We start from the raw sequence: 25469 nt of genomic DNA, 5'->3' as shown, positions 1-25469 counted from the left end.
AAACTAATTAAAATGTATATGCATTACATTCATTTATCATATTTTCGAACTCGTAAATTATGAGAAATATGCTGACATAATTGCATAGCATTGTACGGCGACTTGCAATTTGCATGATGCCGTACAGTAATCTAAAAACTAACATTCAAGTTGACGATATTTCATATAATACAATGTTTTCACTGACATAATGAATGTGTGTAATGTAGATACATCTTTATTTAGCCGAAGGCAATACATTAATTCAAACACGTGATGGTTATCGCTCGCAAGTTTTCGCCGATACCACACGACGTGTGTGTAAGTCTGGAAGACATATTGGCCCATTAATGGACGTTTTCTATGGATAAAATAAACACTGAAAATGTGAGGTATTGATCATGAAAGCCTCAAGCACATGACAGCCCCTGAATTAAGGAAAATATAGAAAAAAAACTCACTTTCAACTGCATCTCGTGTGATCACCGCCTGTTTGGAGGCAATATCCGGTGTCGTTAACACAAGTATTAATCAAAGAATATTGCACTCTATGTTTTAAATGCCAAAACCTGAACAGCACACAGCAATTATGGCAAATCTTACGTTTGATTAGGCGGAAATATGTTTTTATTGATTAGCAATCGTTAGCAAAAATGTCCGCTGTGTTTGCATATCTTACATGCATTCTGCCCTTGAGTGTAAAATTGAAACTTATTAATTCAACAGGACACTGAAAGTTTAGTTGTCAATAGTAATAAATAGAAAGAAATAACAGAGCTGCTCTATCAAATCAAGTAGTGTGTAAAACATTAATTAAACACATACTTCGAAAGAGGATATGCCCCGTCTCCAATCAAGTGGCTCTGTGTCGGGAAAAGCTCCGATGCTTTAAGGCAGACACTACTGTTGGTGTAAATCCTGGCATCATGTACAGACCCTGGCCATCCAANGGTAATGTTATTCTTAGTGGACTAATTTACGTAAAATATATATGAAGGATATGCTATTAGGAAAGAAATTAATTGAAATAGGAAGAATACGGTACGTTTATGTAACAAAGGTTAACACAGTAAAGCATATGTGTATTTCAGACATTTGTAACGAATAGGTTTAGTATTTATGTGCCAAACGAATGCACCTAACAGCAAGAGTTGTCGCTCGTGTGAACTTTCAACGGCGCCATGTTTTAAGTTGACAGAAATATTGTGGCAATTCGTCATTGGGATTTAAACGCGATTTAATGTAGTTTGCAAGTGTTACATGCGTCTCATATGAAGTAAGTACTGAATATAGTATTTTAAAGAATCGTCGTTCGTTCACCATTGTATATATCTTACACGTTGCTACCTAGGCTATGTGAACACAAGGGCTTGTAAGTTTCAAACTTGCTTATGAATTCGGGAAGATACTGGAATGTAAGTATATTTTAAACTGAATTTGTCCGAATGTTTATGAAATTGTCAAGTCCATAGTGGAAGGGACCTTAAACAAAATGTTATAACCCCAAATGAAGTAATTAATTGTTAAAGAACAATGTGCGGTTATTACCAGTTGGCCAAACGATGAATTCTTTCATCAAAGCCATGATAGCGTCGATCACACGGGATTTCGTCCTAGCGACGCTGCTTACTGTTATATTAAACCGATCGGCTATTTCCCGATGTGAGTCCTTGTTTGCCAGGTACCAAACTGTCACCAAAACCTGTTTCTCTAGCTGAATAGGTTCGCGACCTTGATCATGATATGTAGAAACTTTATCAGTAGCATAAATCAGGTTTGTTAATAAATTGAACGACCTCCGTGTCATTCTAAAATGAAAACGGAACTCCATCTCATCATAATTTGTAACAACATTTTCAACATACAGCGGAACGCGAACTCGGTCTCGCGTCATACAAAACGCAGCAGCTGCGGTTTCTAACATATCGTCGTCCTCATCATCAAAAAATGATAAAAAAGAATAATACGCTGTAGCAATCGTGCTGATATCCGCCATGTTGGATTTAGCGTGCGGAGAACGTGATTGGAACGTACTGTACCATTTAGCGGACCCGTTCCAAGTTGGCACAACCGGAACGTTCCGCTAAATGGAACACGCTATAAGTGTATCAACTTGTTTCTTTATTAGAACGTAGAAACTTGTCCATATTTTGTAATGGCTGTGATACACTAACGCTCAGCTACAGAAGTTGAGCTGTGCACGTTGGAGGGTTTAGGCCCTGCGACGGCACAGAAAATCATTGAGATAAGAGGCGAGGGCGACCTCACCCTACAAAAACTCATGTCTAATTCAAGGATAGGCATTGAAAAGTGGCAGAAATGGCTATGTGATGGGGTCATCACAGGCATAATGGTCACTACTCCCTGTCGACTTCATCACAGGCAGATATGCTTAATAGACAAGAGGACGCAGTTATTGACATGCAGCATCAATTTAAGGAGCTGCAGGTAGGTCCAGGTTAGATACTTAGTGGAAAAATTGGAGACAGAGGCTCTTAAAAGCAATCAGAAGAGAGCATGGCGGCTTGTGCTGCCTCGCCTCCAAATAAGACTTCTAATCCAGCCACTATGCTACTGACTACACCTAAGGGTGGTAAGTATGTCAGTAGCCAAGGGCAATAAACAAATAGCTGGTCACTCTTGGGGGGGGGGGGGAGAGGGGAGAGGTACAACTCAGTCTACCTCCATGCCACCTGAGGGAATACCATATACTGACCCTCGGGCAATGGTTTATAAACAGAAAGAGTCCTGTTTTGATCCTATCCTACAGGCTATTCCGAAGGATGGGAGGTGTGTAAGGGGTCAAGGTCAGGGGTCACATGTGTCAACAAGGATACACTTCCAGCTTCCCCACTGGACAGCTACTTCCGGAGGAAAAAAGATGTGTAGCAAGGGGAAGCTACTCTGTTTACGCACACATGTGTTTCCATTAAAGAGCTTTTCGGCGCCCGAGAACTACGCTCTTATGAATTTATAAGATATAATAAATAATCTTTATTTAACGTCGTGTATATTGTCAACAACAAACATAAGCTTTGTAGAGCTTTTATTACAACACTGCTATGGGAACAATGTTGTTTGCGTTGTGGAAGAAAACCCAAAAGTTGTGCATTGATTAGGTTGCCCTACAAGCGTCAGCTATAGGGAATTTCTCTTTAGCTCAGCGGTAGAGCATCGGGCTGGAGAGCCAAGGGTCACGGGTTCGAGCCCCAGCATTATCTGTATTTAAATCTTAAAATCCCGCCTTCATAGAAGATTCTTCTTTTATGGAGTTAAAACTGGTTTGTTTATAGTGTTCGATATATACAATGGTTTGTTAAAATTGAAAAAAATCCTATTTCCATTCCTCACCCTATTATAAACACAGTCGGGTCACGTAGGTAACATCTACAGGTTATATACAGTCTGTACACACAAGCAGTAGAGTCCATGTTCACAAATGGCTATCGAGTCCAGATAAGCGTGCACATATACCTATATATTGATTTGTAGTTGATAATAATTATATACAACATTTGATATAGCGCCCTATCTAGCTAACATAAACCACTCTAAAGCGCTTTACAGTACATAGATATACAATTACCGGTAATACAATTAGCATATATTAATCAATACCATTTTGAGGAATTCGCAGGAGCTGCTTTATCAGGCGCTAACTGCTAGTCATATGCCACCTGGCGAATATCTCCCTATGTGTGTTTGCCTGCGTGTTTGCTGGAGATGTAATGTGTTCTGTTTGTAGTGGGACCGTGCTTCCAACGGCATCATTTGTAATGTCCCCTCACTTGAATGCTACAGCACAGATGCCGCAACATCCACCCCCAGACCATATTGTGTGGGCAGGAGAAAAACACTTTCTTTGAATACCCATGCGTACAATGCCTTCGGGGATCGAATCCCGGCCACCTGCGTGAAAGGCAGGAGTGTTAACCACTCGACCAATCCGCCCAATCATACTATAAAGCGGGTAACTAAGATCAACTGTTGTTTCCTGATGGCATATCAGCATTCTGGCTAGCGTCTTATGTAACATTCGTAGGCGTACTTGGAGTTCCAGTACATATACCTGTTACCTTGTGGGGATTGTGTGTTACCATTTGGCGGGACAGTTCTATAGTGAGGTTAATATAAACTTTATTTCATTCCAAATTAAGTTGCATTACATCACATAACATACAAAGTACAGAGGAATGGGATCCGGAAACAAGTTGAAATAACTTATATAAATCCGTTTCCGATAATATAGTGAAGTTGTTGGCTATGCTGGTTGGTTTGATAGTTACTTTCTAAAATACTTATATCGCAGTCCACCTTCCTTAATACGAGGCCAGTGACCCTGCTATGTATTTTTTCCGAGAGGCTGGCGTTGTTGTCGACTCTCTAATTAGACGTAGAGTTGTTATCTTTGGTATCGTCTTCATTTACTGTATCTAGGAACAGCTTGCGCGTAGTATCCTGTTTGTCCTCTACTGTTACTGTATCTAGGGACAACTTGGGGCTAGTATTCTGTTTGTCGTCTTCTGTTATCTAGGGACAGCTTGCGTCGTTGTATCATATTTGTCCTCTGCTGTTTCTGTATCTAGGGAGAGCTTGCGGCGTAGTATCCTCTTTGTCCTCTACTGTTACTTTAACTAGGGACAGCTTGCGGCGTGTATCCTGTTTGTCCTCTACTGTTACTGTATCTAGGGACAGCTTGCGGCGTTGTATCATATTTGTCCTCTACTGTTTCTGTATCTAGGGACAGCTTGCGGCGTAGTTTCCGGTTTGTCCTCTACTGTAACTGTATCTAGGGACAGCCTGGGGCTAGTATCCTGTTTGTCCTCTACTGTTACTTTAACTAGGGACAGCTTGCGGCGTAGTATCCTGTTTGGCCTCTACTGTTACTGTATCTAGGGACAGCTTCCGGCGTAGTATCCTGTTTGTCCTGTACTGTTACTTTAACTAGGGACAGCTTGCGGCGTAGTACCCTGTTTGTCCTCTACTGTTACTGTATCTAGGAACAGCTAGCGGCGTAGTATCCTGGTTGTCCTCTACTGTTACTGTATCTAGGGACAATTGTCTTCATTTACTGTATCTAGGAACAGCTTGCGGCGTAGTATCCTGTTTGTCGTCTACTGTTACTGTATCTAGTATCCTGTTTGTCCTCTACTGTTACTGCATCTAGGGACAGCTTGCGGCGTAGTATTCTGTTTGTCCTCTACTGTTACTGTATCTAGGAACAGCTAGCGGCGTAGTATCCTGGTTGTCCTCTACTGTTACTGTATCTAGGGAAAGCTTGCGGCGTAGTTTCCGGTTTGTCCTCTACTGTAACTGTATCTAGGGACAGCTTGCGGCGTAGGATCCTGTTTGTCCTCTACTGTTACTGTATCCAGGGACAACTTACGGCGTGTATTCTGTTTGTCCTCTACTGTAACTGTATCTAGGGACAGCCTGGGGCTAGTATCCTGTTTGTCCTCTACTGTTACTGCATCTAGGGACAGCTTGCGGCGTAGTATTCTGTTTGTCCTCTACTGTTACTGTATCTAGGAACAGCTAGCGGCGTAGTATCCTGGTTGTCCTCTACTGTTACTGTATCTAGGGACCGCTTGCGGCGTAGTATCCTGTTTGTCCTCTTCTGTTACTGTATCTAGGAACAGCTTGGGACTAGTATTCTGTTTGCCCTCTACTGTAACTGTATCTAGGCACAGCCTGGGGCTAGTATCCTGTTTGTCCTCTACTGTTACTGTATCTAGGGACAGCTTGCGGCGTAGTATTCTGTTTGTCCTCTACTGTTACTGTATCTAGGGACAGCTTGTGGCTAGTATTCTGTTTGTCCTCTACTGTTTCTGTATCCAGGGACAACTTACGGCGTGTTTTCTGTTTGTCCTCTACTGTTACTGTATCCAGGGACAACTTACGGCGTGTATTCTGTTTGTCCTCTACTGTAACTGTATCTAGGGACAGCTTGCTTGTGGCGTAGTATCCTGTTTGTCCTCTACTGTTACTGTATCCAGGGACAGCTTGCGGCGTAGTATCCTGTTTGTCCTCTACTGTTACTGTATCTAGGGACAGCTTGCGGCGTAGTATCCTGCTTGTCCTCTACTGTTACTGTATCTAGGGACATCTTGCGGCGTAGTATCCTGTTTGTCGTTTACTGCTACTGTATCTAGGGACAGCTTTGCGGCGTAGTATCCTGTTTGTCGTTTACTGCTACTGTATCTAGGGACAGCTTTGCGTCGTAGTATCCTGTTTGTCGTCTACTGTTACTGTATCCAGGGACAGCTCGCGGCGTTGTATCCTGGTTGTCCTCTACTGTTACTGTATCCAGGGACAGCTTGCGGCGTAGTATCCTGTTTGTCCTCTACTGTTACTGTATCTAGGGACAGCTTGCGGCGTAGTATCCTGTTTGTCGTCTACTGTAACTGTATCTAGGGACAGCTTTGCGGCGAAGTATCCTGTTTGTCGTCTACTGTTACTGTATCTAGGGACAGCTCGCGGCGTTGTATCCTGGTTGTCCTCTACTGTTACTGTATCTAGGGACAGCTTGCAGCTAGTATCCTGGTTGTCCTCTACTGTTACTGTATCTAGGGACAGCTTGCAGCTAGTATCCTGGTTGTCCTCTACTGTTACTGTATCTACGGACAGCTTGCGGCGTAGTATTCTGTTTGTCCTCTACTGTAACTGTATCTAGGGACAGCTTGGGGCTAGTATTCTGTTTGTCGTCTACTGTTACTGTATCTAGGGATAGCTTGGGGCGTAGTATCCTGTTTGTCCTCTACTGTTACTGTATCTAGGGACAGCTTGGGGCTAGTATTCTGTTTGTCCTCTACTATTACTGTATCTAGGGACAGCTTGCGGCTAGTATTCTGTTTGCCCTCTACTGTTACTGTATCTAGGGACAGCTTGCGGCTATTATGCTGTTTGTCGTCTACTGTTACTGTATCTAGGGACACCTTGCGGCTATTATTCTGTTTGTCGTCTACTGTTACTGTATCTAGGGACACCTTGCGGCTATTATTCTGTTTGTCGTCTACTGTTACTGTATCTAGGGACACCTTGCGGCTATTTTTCTGTTTGTCGTCTACTGTTACTGTATATAGGGATAGCTTGGGGTGTAGTATCCTGTTTGTCCTCTACTGGTACTGTATCTAGGGACAGCTTGGGGCTAGTATTCTGTTTGTCGTCTACTGTTACTGTATATAGGGATAGCTTGGGGTGTAGTATCCTGTTTGTCCTCTACTGTTCCTGTATCTAGGGACAGCTTGCGGTGTAGTATCCTGTTTGTCCTCTACTGTTCCTGTATCTAGGGACAGCTTGCGGTGTAGTATCCTGTTTGTCCTCTACTGTTACTTTATCTAGGGACAGCTTGCGGCGTAGTATCCTGTTTGTCCTCTACTGTTACTGTATCCAGGGACAGCTTGCGGCCTAGTATTTTGCTTGTCCTCTTGAGTTCCTCACTATTGTTTTAATCTGTTCAATGTATCACCTCAGGTGTGTTTTTTTCTCTTTCCCCTTGCTGACCTTCAGGTTCTCAACTTGTTTACGTAGCTCAAACTGTTGTAGTTCCTTCTGATTGACTTTCTGTATGTTGAGGTTTGCCTTGCAGGTGCCAATAGCGAGAAATATCTTGCTACACAGCTTACAAGCCCAAGATTCTTCGTCCCATGGGGTTTTAAAAACATCTTCCCTTGCTTTCCCATGATCCTAAGATCCTTTGGTTGATCCTGTACGAGTTTTCCTGGCAATAGTCAAGTCCTGTGTTTGTTTACATCCCGGATTGATGTACCAGATCCTGGCATATCTGTATTTGATGATTTCTCGCCTGGATCACATTTTGTGTAGAGGAGAGGAGTTGACAAATACACTGTTTGCTTACTAATTTCTGTTAAGTAAGTGCCTTTAGTAGCTGAAAACTTACAAAAAATACCTCAGCTCAGCCGGAGCTGAGAACAAAAGCGGCCATCGCCATTGACACCGGAAAAAGTATCCGTTATCTTTGTCCAATACAACATAATAAAATAAACCAAATGTTTGTGTCAAATTCTGTTTGTTATTTTGTTGCAGACAGCACTGAACACATTTTACGAATCAAACTGTGGGCCTGAAAAAAAAGACCATAAGAGAAAAATGGGCGATGATGGAGAGAATAGTGAATGTTCTGAAAAGAAGTCCAGGTATGTTTATTTGCAGTTGCTAATATCAGAAGATTATATTTAGGGTATATATTTTGTATATATTTTGTTTCCTGCCTGAAGAATTCCAGGTGAGATTATGCCGTGGCGGTACACAGTGTTCAGTTAATGTTTTTCCTTAAAAAGCTACTAATCCAGAACAACTGAGTGGATTTTGACAAAATGCGGTCAGGAGCATTGTTTGGTAAAGGGAAGTCAATGTTGTATAAAGAGAATCGCTGAAAGATATGGTGTGCATAATATGGGAATAACTTCAGTAAATCGTATAAATCCTTCCACAGTATGGTTGAAGGGATTTTAAACAAATTTAACAAGGAGTATCTGTGGTCTAAGGGGTCTCAATGTTTTATACAAGCAGGATGTGGCTCCCATGGTGGCAGAGTCCAATGGGGGAAATACAAGTTATTTTTTCAAACAATTTAAGCAAACTCTTATAGGGACAAAATAGCTCAATGTTGTATATATGTATGAGGTGAGGCATAGGATGTAATGGGGCCCAGTATGGGAAATAAAGGTAAATCTTTAAAATCCTACAGAAAGAGCGATTTAAACAAACTTATTTGCAGCATTTTGTGTATATGTGTATATAGCAAAACGAGTGAAATGTTTGTGCATGACATTTCTATTATTAGTAAGATATATGTAGTCTGTTATGTGGTGTAAAGTAAACACGAGTTGGCAACGAAATTGAAGTCAATTTAGTAATAGCTGTAAGTGTACGTACACTGACTTAGTTCCTATGTATGATACTTTGTGGCGGGAAATCATTATTAAACTGTCGCAAATATCCGTTTTATTTTGACATTTCAAACACTTCATGGGACACAATATTTCTCTTGTCTGCTGCACTAAATTGGTGGTACTTCTTGGTGACAGAAGCTGTTATTGTGTGTACACAAATGGGAGATAACCAAGTGGTTGTACCACTATGCCCCAGTCTAAACCAACATGCCCGAATATAGTTCACCCTATGTGTAAATACTTAGAAGACTGTCTGTAAGTCTCATCACAGCTGTTACCCTGTCTAAAGATTCCACAAATAGGTCCCATAATTACAGAGGCAGTATAATTAAGCTACACGTCTCGTAATTACTATATAATTAATATAGCACAATTAAACACCTGTAGACATATAATGTATATAACTAAACACCTGTTGATATTAAGGTATGTCATTTAACACATGTGGACATTAAGGCATGTAATTAAGCACCTGTAGACATTAAGGTATGTAATAATTAAATACCTGTAGACATTAAGGTTTGTAATTAAGCACCTGTGGACATTAAGGTATGTAATTAAGCACATGTGGACATTAAAGTATGTAATTAAGCACCTGTATACATTAAGGTGTACAATTAAACAATTGTAGACATTAAGGTGTACAATTAAACACCTGTAGATATTAAGGTATGTAATTTAACACATGTGGACATTAAGGTATGTAATAAAATACCTGTAGACATTAAGGTATGTAAGTAATCACCTGTGGACATTAAGGGATGTAATTTAACACATGTGGACATTAAGGTATGTAATAAAATACCTGTAGACATTAAGGTATGTAATTAATCACCTGTGGACATTAAGGGATGTAATTTAACACATGTGGACATTAAAGTATGTAATAAAACACCTGTAGACATTAAGGTGTACAATTAAACAATTGTAGACATTAAGGTGTACAATTAAACACCTGTAGATATTAAGGTATGTAATTTAACACATGTGGACATTAAGGGATATAATTGAACACCTGTGGACATTAAGGTATGTAATAAAACACCTGTAGACAATAAAGTATGTAAATAAACACCTGTAGACATTAGGGTATGTCATTAAACACCTGTAGACATTAAGGGATATAATTTAACACCTGTAGACATTAAGGTGTATAGTTTAACATATACATGGTTCCTTACAGAGTAGAGGAGTCTGATCCAGAACCACACAGGATTCGACTTCTCTCCTGGAACATTGACGGACTCCATGACCTCAGCATCAAAAGACGAACTCAAGCCGTTTGTGACATCATCAATAAGTGTGTACTTATCTTAACAAATTCTCAACATAATGGTGAACTTTAAATGTAAACCTGAAAGTCTCATTTCTACAAACTCTAAACAAAACGATAAACTTAAATGTAAACTTGAAGCCCTCATTTTTACAAACTCTAAACATTATAATTAACTTATATTTGAATGTGAAGCTCTCGTCTTTCCAAACAAATCTTTATGACTTTAAATGTGAACTTGTAGTTCCCACTTTCACAATGTCTTAACGTAATCATAGTTAACTTTTACCTCGTTAACAGGGAACATCCTCATGTCGTGTTTCTACAGGAAGTGACAGCCCTAACACAAGTAATTTTGGAGTCAGGTTGTCCTACTTATCAGGTCATTACCGGGGGAAACGAGGAATATTACACCTGTATATTACTGAAGGTGGACCAGGTAGAGCTAATACACCATCAAACCCTACCCTTCCCTGACACACGGATGATGAGGAACCTCCTACTTGTACAGGTAGGTATTCCACTACCCTTCTCTGACACACAGATGATGAGGAACCTCCTACTTGCACAGGTAGGTATTCCACTACCCTTCCCCAATACACAGATGATGAGGAACCTCCTACTCGTACGGGTAAGTATTCCACTACCCTTCCCTGACACACAGATGATGAGGAACCTCCTACTTTACAGGTAAGTATTCCACTACCCTTCCTTCACACACGGATGATTAGGAACCTCCTACTTTACAGGTAAGTATTCCACTACCCTTCCTTCACACACAGATGATGAGGAATCTCCTACTTGTACAGGTAAGTATTCCACTACCCTTCCCCAATACACAGATGATGAGGAACCTCCTACTTGTACAGGTAAGTATTCCACTACCCTTCCCCAATACACAGATGATGAGGAACCTCCTACTTGTACAGGTAAGTATTCCACTACCCTTCCCCAATACACAGATGATGAGGAACCTCCTACTTGTACAGGTAAGTATTCCACTACCCTTCCCCAATACACAGATGATGAGGAACCTCCTACTTGTACAGGTAAGTATTCCACTACCCTTCCCCAATACACAGATGATGAGGAACCTCCTACTTGTACAGGTAAGTATTCCACTACCCTTCCCCAATACACAGATGATGAGGAACCTCCTACTTGTACAGGTAAGTATTCCACTACCCTTCCCCAATACACAGATGATGAGGAACCTCCTACTTGTACAGGTAAGTATTCCACTACCCTTCCCCAATACACAGATGATGAGGAACCTCCTACTTGTACAGGTAAGTATTCCACTACCCTTCCCCAATACACAGATGATGAGGAACCTCCTACTTGTACAGGTAAGTATTCCACTACCCTTCCCCAATACACAGATGATGAGGAACCTCCTACTTGTACAGGTAAGTATTCCACTACCCTTCCCCAATACACAGATGATGAGGAACCTCCTACTTGTACAGGTAAGTATTCCACTACCCTTCCCCAATACACAGATGATGAGGAACCTCCTACTTGTACAGGTAAGTATTCCACTACCCTTCCCCAATACACAGATGATGAGGAACCTCCTACTTGTACAGGTAAGTATTCCACTACCCTTCCCCAATACACAGATGATGAGGAACCTCCTACTTGTACAGGTAAGTATTCCACTACCCTTCCCCAATACACAGATGATGAGGAACCTCCTACTTGTACAGGTAAGTATTCCACTACCCTTCCCCAATACACAGATGATGAGGAACCTCCTACTTGTACAGGTAAGTATTCCACTACCCTTCCCCAATACACAGATGATGAGGAACCTCCTACTTGTACAGGTAAGTATTCCACTACCCTTCCCCAATACACAGATGATGAGGAACCTCCTACTTGTACAGGTAAGTATTCCACTACCCTTCCCCAATACACAGATGATGAGGAACCTCCTACTTGTACAGGTAAGTATTCCACTACCCTTCCCCAATACACAGATGATGAGGAACCTCCTACTTGTACAGGTAAGTATTCCACTACCCTTCCCCAATACACAGATGATGAGGAACCTCCTACTTGTACAGGTAAGTATTCCACTACCCTTCCCCAATACACAGATGATGAGGAACCTCCTACTTGTACAGGTAAGTATTCCACTACCCTTCCCCAATACACAGATGATGAGGAACCTCCTACTTGTACAGGTAAGTATTCCACTACCCTTCCCCAATACACAGATGATGAGGAACCTCCTACTTGTACAGGTAGGTATTCCACTACCCTTCCCCAATACACAGATGATGGGGAACCTCCTACGTGTACAGGTAAGTATTCCACTACCCTTCCCTAATACACAGATGATGAGGAACCTCCTACTTGTACAGGTAAGTATTCCACTACCCTTCCCTGACACACAGATGATGAGGAACCTCCTACTTGTACAGGTAAGTATTCCACTACCCTTCCCTGACACACAGATGATGAGGAACCTCCTACTTGTACAGGTAAGTATTCCACTACCCTTCCCTGACACACAGATGATGAGGAACCTCCTACTTGTACAGGTAAGTATTCCACTACCCTTCCCTGACACACAGATGATGAGGAACCTCCTACTTGTACAGGTAAGTATTCCACTACCCTTCCCTGACACACAGATGATGAGGAACCTCCTACTTTACAGGTAAGTATTCCACTACCCTTCCCTGACACACAGATGATGAGGAACCTCCTACTTGTACAGGTAAGTATTCCACTACCCTTCCCTGACACACAGATGATGAGGAACCTCCTACTTGTACAGGTAAGTATTCCACTACCCTTCCCTGACACACAGATGATGAGGAACCTCCTACTTGTACAGGTAAGTATTCCACTACCCTTCCCTGACACACAGATGATGAGGAACCTCCTACTTGTACAGGTAAGTATTCCACTACCCTTCTCCAACACACAGATGATGAGGAACCTCCTAGCGTGTCAGGAACCATTTACAGTAAAGCACTTGTTATTAGATTTTATCGACTTTTAGTCAACTCAAGAACATTTTCTAAGTCTCTTCAACTTTAGGCTATCTGAAATCTGTTGGTCTTTTTAATAACATTTGAGTCACCATTGCCACTTTCAATATTCAAATTGACATTTGCTTTTTACTTTGTTTGATGTTTTTATTTTGCATTTATTTTTGTCAATCATTTGTTTGCCCTATTGACCTACCCTGAGTGGAAGGGCCGTTAAGCATTGATGGAAAAACAGCCAAATTGTATTTGTGTAAAGGGAGACAACCATGTTCTTTTACAACATTATCTTTAGATAACGGGGAATAACTCTTACTTACAGTGTAAAATTAAAGGAGAGAACTTGGTGCTGATGACCTCTCATTTAGAAAGTTCCGAAAAACAATCAAAGGAACGTGTACAGCAGCTACTAAAGGCGTTTCGTGTGATGCAGAAATCCTCAAAATCTTCTACTGTCATATTTGGAATCTCAACCTACGTAACATAGAGGTTAGTAGTATATTTCCCTTTTTAGATTACTTATTATGTTATTGTTTATCAAAGAGGAATATACAAAAGGAACAAGATTAAGTCATTTTATGATTTGATTTTTGTTATATTTGTCGCAAAAACAAGTTTTGTTGTGTAAAATACAAAAAATGACACAACTATCATAAAAATATCATTTTTGTTGGAATCATATTTTGAATTCTATTGGTATGTTAAATCTAGGCCCGTATTCATCAAACTGTTTCAATGCTCAAACTGAGATTCTGTGCTCAAGCCAACTTTCTTGTTCTAGTAAATGGGTCCACCTGACTTTATGACCATGTTCCATGACTTAGGGGAGGTTTTCTCGCTACTTCTTCTTATTCACTGCATCGAAGGATGGCATGGCAGCAAAATTAGTGGTTAGATAAAACTTTGGAACAAACGCTAGCACATTTATAATACCTAATAATATTCCATCGTCATGCCTAGCTCCAGGGATGGTGTGTTGTGTTGGGAACTTTGGATTGAGACTATAATCACCGTCTGGTTGGAGGGTACAGTCTATATCCCGTGTGATCTGATAACTGTTGTTGTTATTTTGAATTGGTTGGTTAGAGCACGACCGCATTCGGGATTTGAAACACAAACAAATATTTTACTGGTTGTGATATGTGAACCTTGTACTAGCTGTTTTGCTGACCTAAAGAAAATGGTTCAGAAAATATTGAATACAGAATTCAATAAAAAATTCATTTCATTTTACAATCTTCTTCTCAAGTTCCATAAGGCATAGAGTCATGATTTTTTGTCAGTAGGTATCTGGGATGAGGTGATATAAAGTCTCCCCATTATAATGACCTTGACCTACTTACAAGGTCACAGGGGTCAAATATGTTAAAAACTTTAACAATCTTCTCAAGTTCCATAATGCATAGGGTCATGATATTTTGCCAGTAGGTACCTGGGGTGAAGTGCTATGAGGTTTCCTCATTAAATTGACCTTGACCTACTTACAAGGTCACAGGGGTCAAATATGATAAAAACTTTAAACAACAACATCCCAAGAACCATTTGGACTAGCAATGCGAATAATTTTCTTTATTACAGTAATGAGGTCAAAGGTCAACTTTAAGTGCTGGTTTTAATTAATGTACTCTTTCTTTTCAAATTAAACAAATACCAGGTGATGTGGACTTTCATTTTTAGAATCCTGTATGCTATGGTATGTGTTTAACCAAAAAACTGTGTTTTATTTGTTTAGGTGGCCAGAATAGGAGGTCTGCCTCCTGGTGTTCACGATATCTGGGAAATAACAGGTCAAAGGCCAGAGGCAGCTTACACTTGGGACATGTCTCGTAACGACAACTTGGTCTTCTCTGGAAAGTTCAGGCCCAAGTTACGATTTGACCGTTTGTACATAAGGGGAGCAGAGCCACCCACGGTTGAGCCTGTCTATTTGGAACTCGTCGGACTGGAACGTGTTGCTAAGTGTGGGAAGTATCCTAGTGACCACTGGGGACTTTTAGCTCACTACAATATCCTTTCCAAGGTCAAAAGTCTTGCTTCCAAGGTCAAGTGACCTTGAAAGAATATCAATATTACTGTACTAGATATATAGACTTTTTCCTGGACTGAAAAACGGTTTTTAGATCGGCACAATGTTTGATTATTAATCTACCAGGAAAAATAAACAAAGAGGGGTTGCCTTTAATTCCTCAGTGGGTTAAAGATGTATGTAACCTAAATGTGGTGTACATATTCTTCCCTAAAGAGTTCCTATCTGAAGATATTGTCAAATGTTTCATTTATAAAATAATTTTTGTCTCGCCGCGACGAAGTGGTAGCGATACACAGGTGTTGCTTTCCCGGCGACGGCGGCGTCAACATTAAGTTTTTGTGTTTAAGTTAGTTTCTCTGAAAGTATAAGTGCTACACCAACCAAACTTAGACCATAGATGCATCTTAGGTAGTACATCTCAACCCATGCATCAAATACTGGATACTGTCTTCCTGTCGTGGCCTATTGACTTTGTCAGCATCTCCATCAACATTAAGTTTTTGTGTTTAGGTTAGTTTATCTGAACGTTTAAGTGCTACACTATCCAAATTTGCACCATAGTTGCATTTAAGGTACTACATCTCAACCCATGCATGAAAATCTGGATGCGACCTACCTTCCACGGTCCATTCACTTTGTCAGCATCTCCATCAACATTAAGTTGTTGCATTTAAGTTATTTCTTTGAAAGTATAAGTGCTACACCAACCAAACTTGGACCATAGACGCACCTGAGGTAGTTCATCTCAACCCATGCATCAAGTACTGAATGCCGCCTACCGTTCATGGTCCATTGACTTTATCAGCATCTCCATCAACATTAAGTTTACATAACAACGTTAACATAACACAGCAGATTTGAGAAGAAAAATAAATAAAATAAATAACTGCTGTGAACCTTTGTCATTATTTTGTTTTAAAGTACATTTGTTCCTGTATGTTACCATCAAAGAAAGATAGTAATAAATTGGCTCAGCCTGCATCTTCAAAAAACACAAATCTGACTTACACTGTACATGTATACCTGCATCTGCAGTCATCGCTACTTATTCTAATGGAATAGAGACCTGCTTGTAGACATAAATAGGAGGGGTTGGAGTAAGCAAGAGAATAACACCTACTAACTTAATATAAATAGTCATAAGGCTCAGGGTTAGGTGAGGTCAAGCTCTACTAATTTTAACCATTTTTCCCATTCAGAAGTAAATCTTCTCAGCCCATGCATCAAATGCTGGATGCCCCCTACTTTTCATGGTACATTGACTTTGTCAGCTTTTCCATCAACATCAAGTTTTTGCTTTTAACTTAGTAACTCTGATATGTGCATCTATGGTCAAAGCGGGGCACAGGCGTGACATGTCAATCCAAATGACTTGTTATGCTTTGTTGATTAATTTTAGCCATAATAACTAAATAGATCTTGCTAGGTTTTTATCAAACTTGGTCATTAATTACCCTATTAGCAAAATCTGCATGTTAATAATAAGCTCTAAGCATTTCTCTTTGGTTTTTTAACGGTTTAATATGAATGGATTAAGGGGGAAGGCGGTATTACAAATTTCTTTCTTTTTATAGGGTTTGAAATGTGGTCATAGGGAAGCAATTCCTTAACTAAATATATATGTTTTAAGGCATCCGACATATATCGATATAAATTCCTTTTTCTTGAAATGAAAGTGCAAGTGCAATATGTTTTAGTCATTTCACAACATCCAGAAATAATTCAGTTAGAAAGTAGATTTTAGCTCACCTGCTCGAAGGGCAAGTGAGCTTATGTCATGGTGCGGCGTTCGTCGTCCGTCCATCATCCGTCAACTTTTCCTTTAAACGATTTCTTCTGAAGAACGAACAGGCATAGTGCCATGATATTTGAACAAAAGCTTCGTTGGTAGGAGCCCGACAAAATTTTAGAACGAAACTGACCTTGATTTACTTTCAAGGTCATAGGGGTCAAATGTGTCAAACACTTCAAACAACTTCTTCTGAAGAACTTAAAAGTATAGAATCTTCAAATTTGGCTGGTGGTTTTCTGGGATAGAACCCAACAAAGTTTAGAACGAAAATGACCTTGACTTAGTTTCAAGGTCATAGGGGTCAAATGTGTCAAACACTTCAAACGACTTCTGAAGAAGAACTTAAAAGTATAGAATCTCTAAATTTGGCTGGTGGCTTCCTGGGATAGAGCCCGACAAAGTTTGAGAATGAAAATTACTTTGACCTTCTTTCAAGGTCATAGCGGTCAAATATGTCAAACACTTCAAACAACTCTGAAGAAGAACTGAAAGGTATAGAATCGTCATATTTGGCTGTAGGCTTCTTGGGATAGAGCCCGATAAAGTTTTAGAATGAAAATTAACGCAACCGAATTTCAAGGTCACAGGGGTCAAATGTGTCGAACACTTCAAACGACTTCTGTTGTAAAACTAAAAGGTATAGAATTTTCAAATTTGGCTGGTAGTTTCCTGGGATAGAGCCCAACAAAGTTTGAGAACGAAAATGACCTCAACCTACTTTCAATGTCACAGGGGTCAAATGTGTCAAACACTTCAAACGACTTCCTCTGAAGAACTGAAAGGTATATAATCTTCAAATGTGACTGGTGGTTTCCTGGGATAGAGCCCAACAAAGTTTGAGAACGAATAATCGAAAGGCATTAAATTATGATATTTGCCTGGTGGCTTCCTGGGATAGAGCTCACCAAAGTTTGCAACTGAAAATGACCTCAACCTACTTTAAAGGTCACAGAGGTCAGCAACATTTCAAAGGATTTGTTCTGAAGAACAAAACTTAATGGATTCATAAAATTTGGCTTGTAGCATTTTGGGATAGAGCTAACAAAGTTTGAGAAGGAAAATGACATTGACCTACTTACAAGGTCACAGGGAAAAATATGTCAAACAACTTCTGAAGAAGAACCAAAAAGCATAGAATCTTATAATAATATTTGGCTGGTAGTTTCAACAGATGGAGCCGACAAAGTTTGCGAGGGGAATATTTGTAGTGCAATATAATATTTAAAGAACATTTTGCTATGACTGCTATAATATTCAGGTGAGCGATACAGGCCCTCTGGGCCTCTTGTTTCTTGTTTCATTTCAATGTTTTCTATACATTTTAAATGCCAGAATGCATCAGGAGGATTTTATTAGTATGTCAGTTTGGTATTGGATGAGCATATATATATTTTTCTCCCTTGATACTATAGCTTCTTATTGCTTTATTTTTGAAAACAGTTTTGACACAAACAGTTACTAGAAACCAGTCATTTGCACTCTTTGCCTGACAAAGAAAATGGACGTTTTTCAAAGCTCCCAATATAAAAAAAATATTTATGTTTTTTGTTCAAAGCAAACAAATTTAGCATCCTTACCCAACTGACGCATCTCATTCTGAGTAGGAGTTTGAACACCTTTGCACACATTGTTGGTCACATAATGTCCTATTGACGTAGCTGCGAGGCTAGAGGAGTCATGTAAATGCAAACTATTGATCGTTATTGATATTTTTTGTTCAATAAAACTTCATTATAACTGCTATATTGTTTTTATATTTACTTCGATACATGTGACAATGTGCAGCATTAACTGAGAAAAAGATTGTTAAGACTGCATATGGCATTAGTAGACTTTCAACTGTTTTCTAAAAAAGAACTCGTACATAGGCCGAACACTTGATAAAAGCTAGCCGACCAGCTCTATTAAAGCACTAACTTTACCCTACATGTATATCTCGATGTCGACGTTAAAATAAGTCCGACTGCTAAATAATATAAATCTAACATAAGCCAAAAAGATGATGACGTCATAAAACGTAGTTCACCTACTAGATAACGTAATGTAACAAAAAGTCGAACTAATAACACCGTGCTAACGATCTACTACGTCACTTTTTGTCTCGCCGTGACGAAGTTGCGGGAGCGAGACTAATTATAAGCTTTTCCGGCGACGTCGGTGACGTCAACATTACGTTTCTGCGTTTAACTTAGTTTCACTGAAAGTATAAGTGCTAGACCAACCACACTTGGACCATAGATGCATCGGAGGTAGTACATCTCAACACATATGCATCGAATGCTGGTTGTGACCTACCATTCATGGTCCATTGACTTTGCCAGCATAACCATCAACATTAGGTTTTGGCGTTTAAGCTCGTTTCTCTGATATGTGCATTGATGGTCGAAGCGGGACACAGGCGAGACATGTGAATCCGAATGACTTGTACTATTTTTAATAACAACACAGACATGTTCATCCAGTAGACGTCACAAAAACCGATATGTTTCACGGTCTTGACGTCACATACAACGGGGACATTATGAAACTATAGAGAACTATTCCTTTTTGATACTATTTGAATTATAGTTCATTTACATCTTATCTTTTTTGTTAATTTTTGTTATAGATAGACGGCCGCAAAACTTCACCACAGCAACTGAGGAGACATGAGTACAATGTAACGAAGAAGGAAACACATCTTCATCCTCTCCCAAAACAACGCTGATATCCTCATGACACCAAACGCGTTATTTTGTGGTCGTTGATTGGACACTCTCGGGTAGACAACACTAATACGTAGCATATTGTTCAAAACTATTTCTTATATAAATAACAAGTTTCGACTAGAGATAACGCGATTTTGAATATATTTCAGAAGATGTTTTAATAATGCAACGTTTCTTTTGAAGTGTGCTTCCGTTACATTTTATGCTGCTTCTTATAATATATCTTTGTGCTATGATCATGATTTATTTTTCTCCATATTGCTACCACGAACCCTCCACCAATGGATCGTGGTATCGAGTCCTACGTGGTACAGTCGCCAGGTACTGGCCGCAGGTCGGTGGTCAAGTTACCGCTCGGTACTCCGGCTTTCCTCTACCACCACCAAAATCTGGCACGTCCTTAAATGACCAAAACTGTTAATATGGCGAAAAACAGAAAGAATATGAGCATCATGTTCGCTTGACGTTAAGCGTTAGTGCTTTCTCTTACTACTTTTGATACGTGCTGTGATATATATATTTGTTGTTTTGTATTGTGTTATTGTTTTTGTCGCAAGATAAGGTCTGCTCAATCAAACACATCGGTAAATAAAGATAAATCTTGTATCGTATAAAAGTAAAAGAATAAGTGTTCCAGAAAAGTCAACATCTCCTGCTTCATCGACGCCACCCGACATGTAAATCTTGGTCAAGAGGCATGGTAGTCTAGTGGTAGGACGCCGGACTCGTGACCGAAGGGTTGCGGGGCCGAGTCACAGCACGCCACTGTGTTGTATCTTTGAGCCGTGGTTATAGGGCCTTTGCAACCAGCCAATATCTTTCTCAACTCCATAGGGAGCATACAGCCGGTGCTGCCATTTCGGCGCTCACATCTAGCATTCTAGCACTGCCAAACCACGTACTCATTATCAGCTGAGTAGACTGGAACAAGCGGAGTAAAGTATCTTGCTCAAAGATACAACACAGTGCCTTTTCGTGACTCGCACCCGCAACCCTTCGGTCACGAGCCCGACGTTCTACCACTAGACTAGCGTGCCTCCGTGCTACCAGTCCAGATAAGCTCATCAATACATTCAGATTCCTATGGAAACAATTCCGCCATTAGACGGTCACAGTAATGCCTACAGTCTGCTGGTAAAGTCCTGCCAACAGTCTCAACAATGATTTTGTCAACCAGGAACTCAATCATTCTCACAAATCCGTCCTCAGGCAATTTCAAAATGGCCATTGTGCTCTTCATAAAATATGCTCATTTACAACAATATGCGGATATCACCATTCGCCTTTCTTGGAGAAAAAACTCTCTTGATAAGAGAACGAAGGCGTTCCATCAGTTTGGTATGAGATATGGAAGTAAACAAGGTCGAAACATCAAAAAAAATGATAAAAGAACTTAGAAAGGGAATGATCATGATTGATGACAAGCCTGTTTGAATTCTTCAAAAGCCATTTTCCATTTATTCCACTTCTTGCGAAGGCAGTATCGCAATATGACTCTTAATCTGGTTCTATGACTCTGAAATGTTTGGATTATGGTTTGGTTGGGCAACTAGAAAAGCCAGCGATGAAGCAATGTTCATGGGGATTTTTGTGAAGTTTCGGAATCCAATACGAACAAGGCAGGACCGTATCGCTATCATTAATGGGTAATCGGAATTAATGTAATACAGAAGCGTAGTTAGCTAGTGTTTCGTCTTTCAAAATATTCGAAAATGTATAAGGTTTCCTAATTTGTAATGTAATTGTATATACAGTGCAGATTGTTGAGTGAGGTTTGGACATCAGTGTCAAAATTACCGACTTGTAATGTTCTCATTTAATATTTCATGCATCTAAATTCAGCTGTTGTAACGTTTGGTTGTAGTTGAAGAGCTTGGAGGCAATTAATGGATATGGAATAATTAAGAAATCATAAACGCATGTTTAGTGGAATGGTAGCGTTTGCCAGTAAAGCAGTATTTTCCTCTCATTTACCTTAGCTTATATAATGTAGTTTTATTATCAATGACAACCAACTGTTTGCATTAACCGTAGCTGTTACACTATTTCCACCTCCGTGACTTGACCTGGGGATTCCCCGAGGTCCTCCCTGTGTTCAATGCACCTTCTATGACCACCGGGAACTGACCTTACATGATTACAGAATCCCACCGCTGCCGCCACCAAATGTAACGTGCGGGCGGTCACTTATCCAACTACTGACCAAGCTCGACGTTGCTGAACTAGTGAGCGGGTTCCCGGGTTAAACAGCATCACTGGAAAAGCTAGCTTGCCAGTAAGGCAGTATTTTCTTGTCATATACCTTAGCTGTTATAGTTTGTTAGCTTCGACCGACTCTTTAGGTAGGATATCACTGATGGTATGGCATGGATCCCCTTTTTGGCGACTTTCATGAAATCTCGTGTTACCTGAGAGTCGTGATTGTCAATTCGGTCAGGCTTAAAGTGTCGAATTGGTGCCACATCCTCAATGATTTTATTAAGTATCCAAGCTAGTTTTCAATTGTCATCAGGGGAGTTTGTATTAGAATTATCTTGTTAAGTTCGTAATACGGAGTGAGAAAGCGAATACAGTATAGTTATTATGGGCAGATTGGTCAAGTGGTTAACACTCCGGCCTTCCACGCCGGCGGTCGGGGTTCGATCCACGAGGTCGTCGCACGCATGGAATAATTAGAGAAAGTGTTTTTCTCCTGCCCACACAACTCCAACAACCCAGATGAAGTATAAAATGGTCTGGGGTTGATGTTGCGGTATCTGTGTTGTAGCATTCAAGTGAGGTGGCGCTATAAATGATACCGTTGGAAGCACGGTCTCATTACAAACAGAACACAATACATCTCCAGCACACACGCAGACATACACACATAGGGAGATATTAGCCAGGTGGCTTAGGACTAGTATTTAGCGCCTGATAAGGCAGCTCCTGTGAATTCCTCAAAATTATATTGATTGTATAAATTGTATATCTTTGTACTGTAAAGCGCTTTATAGTGGGTTATTCTAGCTAGATATGGTTATATCAAATGTTATATATTATTGTTATTATCATTATTAGTTTGAACACGGTGAACACCCAATGGTTTCTCTAGAGTGTCATCATGTCTTCAATGACACATTGTGTTCCGTTGGACTATAGTAATGACCATATCCACAACTACCTTTACGTCTCCTTTGAGGAGTGAACAAAGCCATCACGTAAGTTGGACTGATTCCTGGACTTGACAAATGCCCTACAGAGTCAACACGGTCGGTACATCTATATCGCGCAGCCTTACCAATACGTCTTACGTAATGCTCTTCTCGTTGTCTACGGTACGAGGTACGAAGAGTAAGGTTATTAGTTAGATGGTAATTTGTGCCTAAACTTCAGACTGTCGTATTTAATTTCAACAGATTTTATTGACTTTATATATGTCAATTAAATTGGACATCCAAACTTATTTACAAACATTACATATATTCTGTCATAACAATCCAATTAAACAGTGTAGAGGAGATAACTCCTATAAGGCTTGTGTTATAAATATTGTTCAACTATTATCCAATCATTTTCTGTTTATGTTTTGCATATTAAAACTAAGATTAATCATATATATTTGCTGACAACCCGTCCTACATAAAATCCAAGGGATACAGGCCCAGGCGGAATGTCATAGACAGAATAGAATGGCCAGGGAGGTTGAAATTATCATATAAGCATTGATTTTCTCCACGGTTCACTGTGTCGTAAGAGTCCTTTATGTTTCACCAACAGGTATCAAACCCTAGAGAGCTTTTGTTTGTTTGTTTGTTTGTTTATGTTTAACGGCCCATCGACGGCTGTGGTCATTTAGGGCCATGGTGATTTATTTATTTATTTTACTTTTTTAACAAACATGTGAATAGCGAAGATAAAATCGTTCATTTTAAAAGTATTCGCATTGTATGTGTAGATAATTAAAAATAATAAAAGGGGGTTAAAATAATAAAAGAGATAACGAATAGATGATATGGAATATGCGATATATATATAACGTCAAAAATGATAAGGTGGGTTAAAAGACATCAGAGTCTATAAAATAGCCCGATGTCTTTCAAATAGTTAAATAATGCCTTCGAATCCACGGAACTGAAAAGTGTTTTCATATCCGGGACTCGGAAGTAGTTATCACGAATGTGTTTAAAATCGGAACATTCTATTAAAAAATGCTCCACTGTAAATGGAGTGTCACATGCGTGGCATGAAGGTATATCTTCTCGTTTTAAAAGGTACGAATGAGTAGGATATGTGTGCCCAGTGCGGAGCCGAGCGAGGACAACTTCCTCTCTACGATCTTTCCGACTGGGAATAGATGTTTTAAGTTTCGGTTGTATCTTAAAAAGTTTGTTGTTGGTCTCCAGAGACCAGCGTTTCTGCCATTCATTTTGAATGGCTGTACGAATAGTAGGTTTAAAATCTGTGTATGGTAGTTTGATATTTGTTTGTTCGAGATTCAATGCATTTTTTGCTTCCCTGTCAGCAAATTCGTTGCCTTTTATTCCGACATGGCTCGGAATCCATAGTAAAGTTATTTTAGACTTTTTTAATATACGAGATATTCGATGAGCAAGGTTTTGTACGATTGTGTTTTTAGGATCTCGTAACTGTAAACTCTGTAGGACAGATAGAGAGTCTGAACAAATAATTGCCTTTTTAATGCGGTGTTCATCGATATGGTCGAGGGCCAAACCAATGGCGCATGCTTCAGCAGAAAAGATGGAGGCGCCGTCTGGTAGTCGGACTGAAGTGCAAGTATTGGCAGTACAGCAGGCTGCTGCCACTTTCTCACCTTCTTTGGAGCCATCGGTGTAAAGTTGTGTATGAGAAGGGTAATTCGAAATGCATTCCCGAAAGGAGGATTTGTGTTCTTCGGGCATAACACTTGATTTCCCTCGCTCATGTAATGTAAAGTTAAAATCGGGGGTTTGAATGGTCCACGGAGGAACATCAGATATGTTAAATTCAGCTATGTCCGTCAATTTTATGTTGAGTTCTTGCAGGAAATTCAAAATTCGGATACCAAATGTTGGCAGAAGTTTTTGGTTTTGCGTAAATATGTTTTGGTATTTGGGGTTGAATACTTGGTTGAAAGCAGGATTTTTAGGGTTTGATTTTAATTGAGTTGCAAATTGTAATGAAAGTTTTATTCTTCTGTCATAAAGGGATGGTTCATTTGCTTCCACGTACAGGCTTTTTACAGGTGTTGTTCGAAAAGCTCCCAGGGCAAGACGTAGCCCTTGGTTATGGATTGGATCTAGCATCTGAAGGTACGAACTGCGCGCTGACCCGTATACCATAGAACCATAATCCAGTTTTGTTCGAATAAGTGATCTGTATAGGCGCAAAAGCATTTCACGATCCGCTCCCCAATCAGTATGAGAAAGGACTCGTATAATGTTTAACGCCTTGGAACACTTATCCTTCAGATACTTTATATGTGGTATGAAAGAGAGTTTCGAATCAAAAATGAGGCCGAGAAATTTAGTCTGTTCAACAACAGGAATTCTAGTGCCATCGAGTGTTAGATTTGGGTCATTGTGTGCTTTTCGTTTTTGACAGAAATGCATGCACACAGTTTTGGATTTAGAGAATTTGAAGCCGTTTTCGTCTGCCCAATTTTGTAGTTTGTTTAAACTCTGTTGAAGTTGTCGTTCTATCGTGTGCATGTTCTTAGATCTGTAACAGATCAAGAAGTCATCCACAAATAACGACCCTTCTGTTGATTGACCAAGACATTTGACTATATCATT

General features: G+C 39.9%; 2 protein-coding genes across 5 annotated transcripts in view; one reads left to right on the top strand and one right to left on the bottom strand.

Annotated features, from left to right (window-relative positions):
• The first annotated feature begins 1152 nt into the window (after window positions 1-1152).
• Window positions 1153-20229, top strand: LOC110466908 (tyrosyl-DNA phosphodiesterase 2-like). 4 transcript variants are annotated; one of them, XM_021523719.1, is made up of 6 exons: window positions 1153-1255; window positions 8026-8135; window positions 10078-10194; window positions 10468-10678; window positions 13492-13658; window positions 14902-16088. In XM_021523719.1, the coding sequence occupies exons 2-5, from the start codon at window positions 8089-8091 to the stop codon at window positions 13654-13656; spliced, it is 540 nt and encodes a 179-aa protein (XP_021379394.1). In that variant the 5' UTR covers window positions 1153-1255; window positions 8026-8088; the 3' UTR covers window positions 13657-13658; window positions 14902-16088. The 4 variants fall into 4 exon arrangements, with proteins under 4 accessions (XP_021379394.1, XP_021379404.1, XP_021379378.1 ...); XM_021523729.1 differs by lacking the exons at window positions 13492-13658; window positions 14902-16088 and adding an exon at window positions 19599-20229; XM_021523703.1 differs by lacking the exon at window positions 13492-13658.
• A 550-nt stretch (window positions 20230-20779) lies between these two features.
• LOC110466829 overlaps window positions 20780-25469 on the bottom strand; it is a 6058-nt gene continuing 1368 nt past the window's right edge. Inside the window, exon 2 of the mRNA XM_021523601.1 lies at window positions 20780-20932. Coding sequence (XP_021379276.1) covers window positions 20780-20932 — 153 coding nt within the window. The remainder of the gene's footprint in view (window positions 20933-25469) is intronic.

Source organism: Mizuhopecten yessoensis, unplaced genomic scaffold (assembly GCF_002113885.1).
Source record: "Mizuhopecten yessoensis strain PY_sf001 unplaced genomic scaffold, ASM211388v2 scaffold1707, whole genome shotgun sequence".
NCBI classification, from domain to species: domain Eukaryota; kingdom Metazoa; phylum Mollusca; class Bivalvia; order Pectinida; family Pectinidae; genus Mizuhopecten; species Mizuhopecten yessoensis.
Note: the sequence above shows the minus strand (reverse complement) of the source record. Positions and strands in the feature narration are given on the sequence as shown.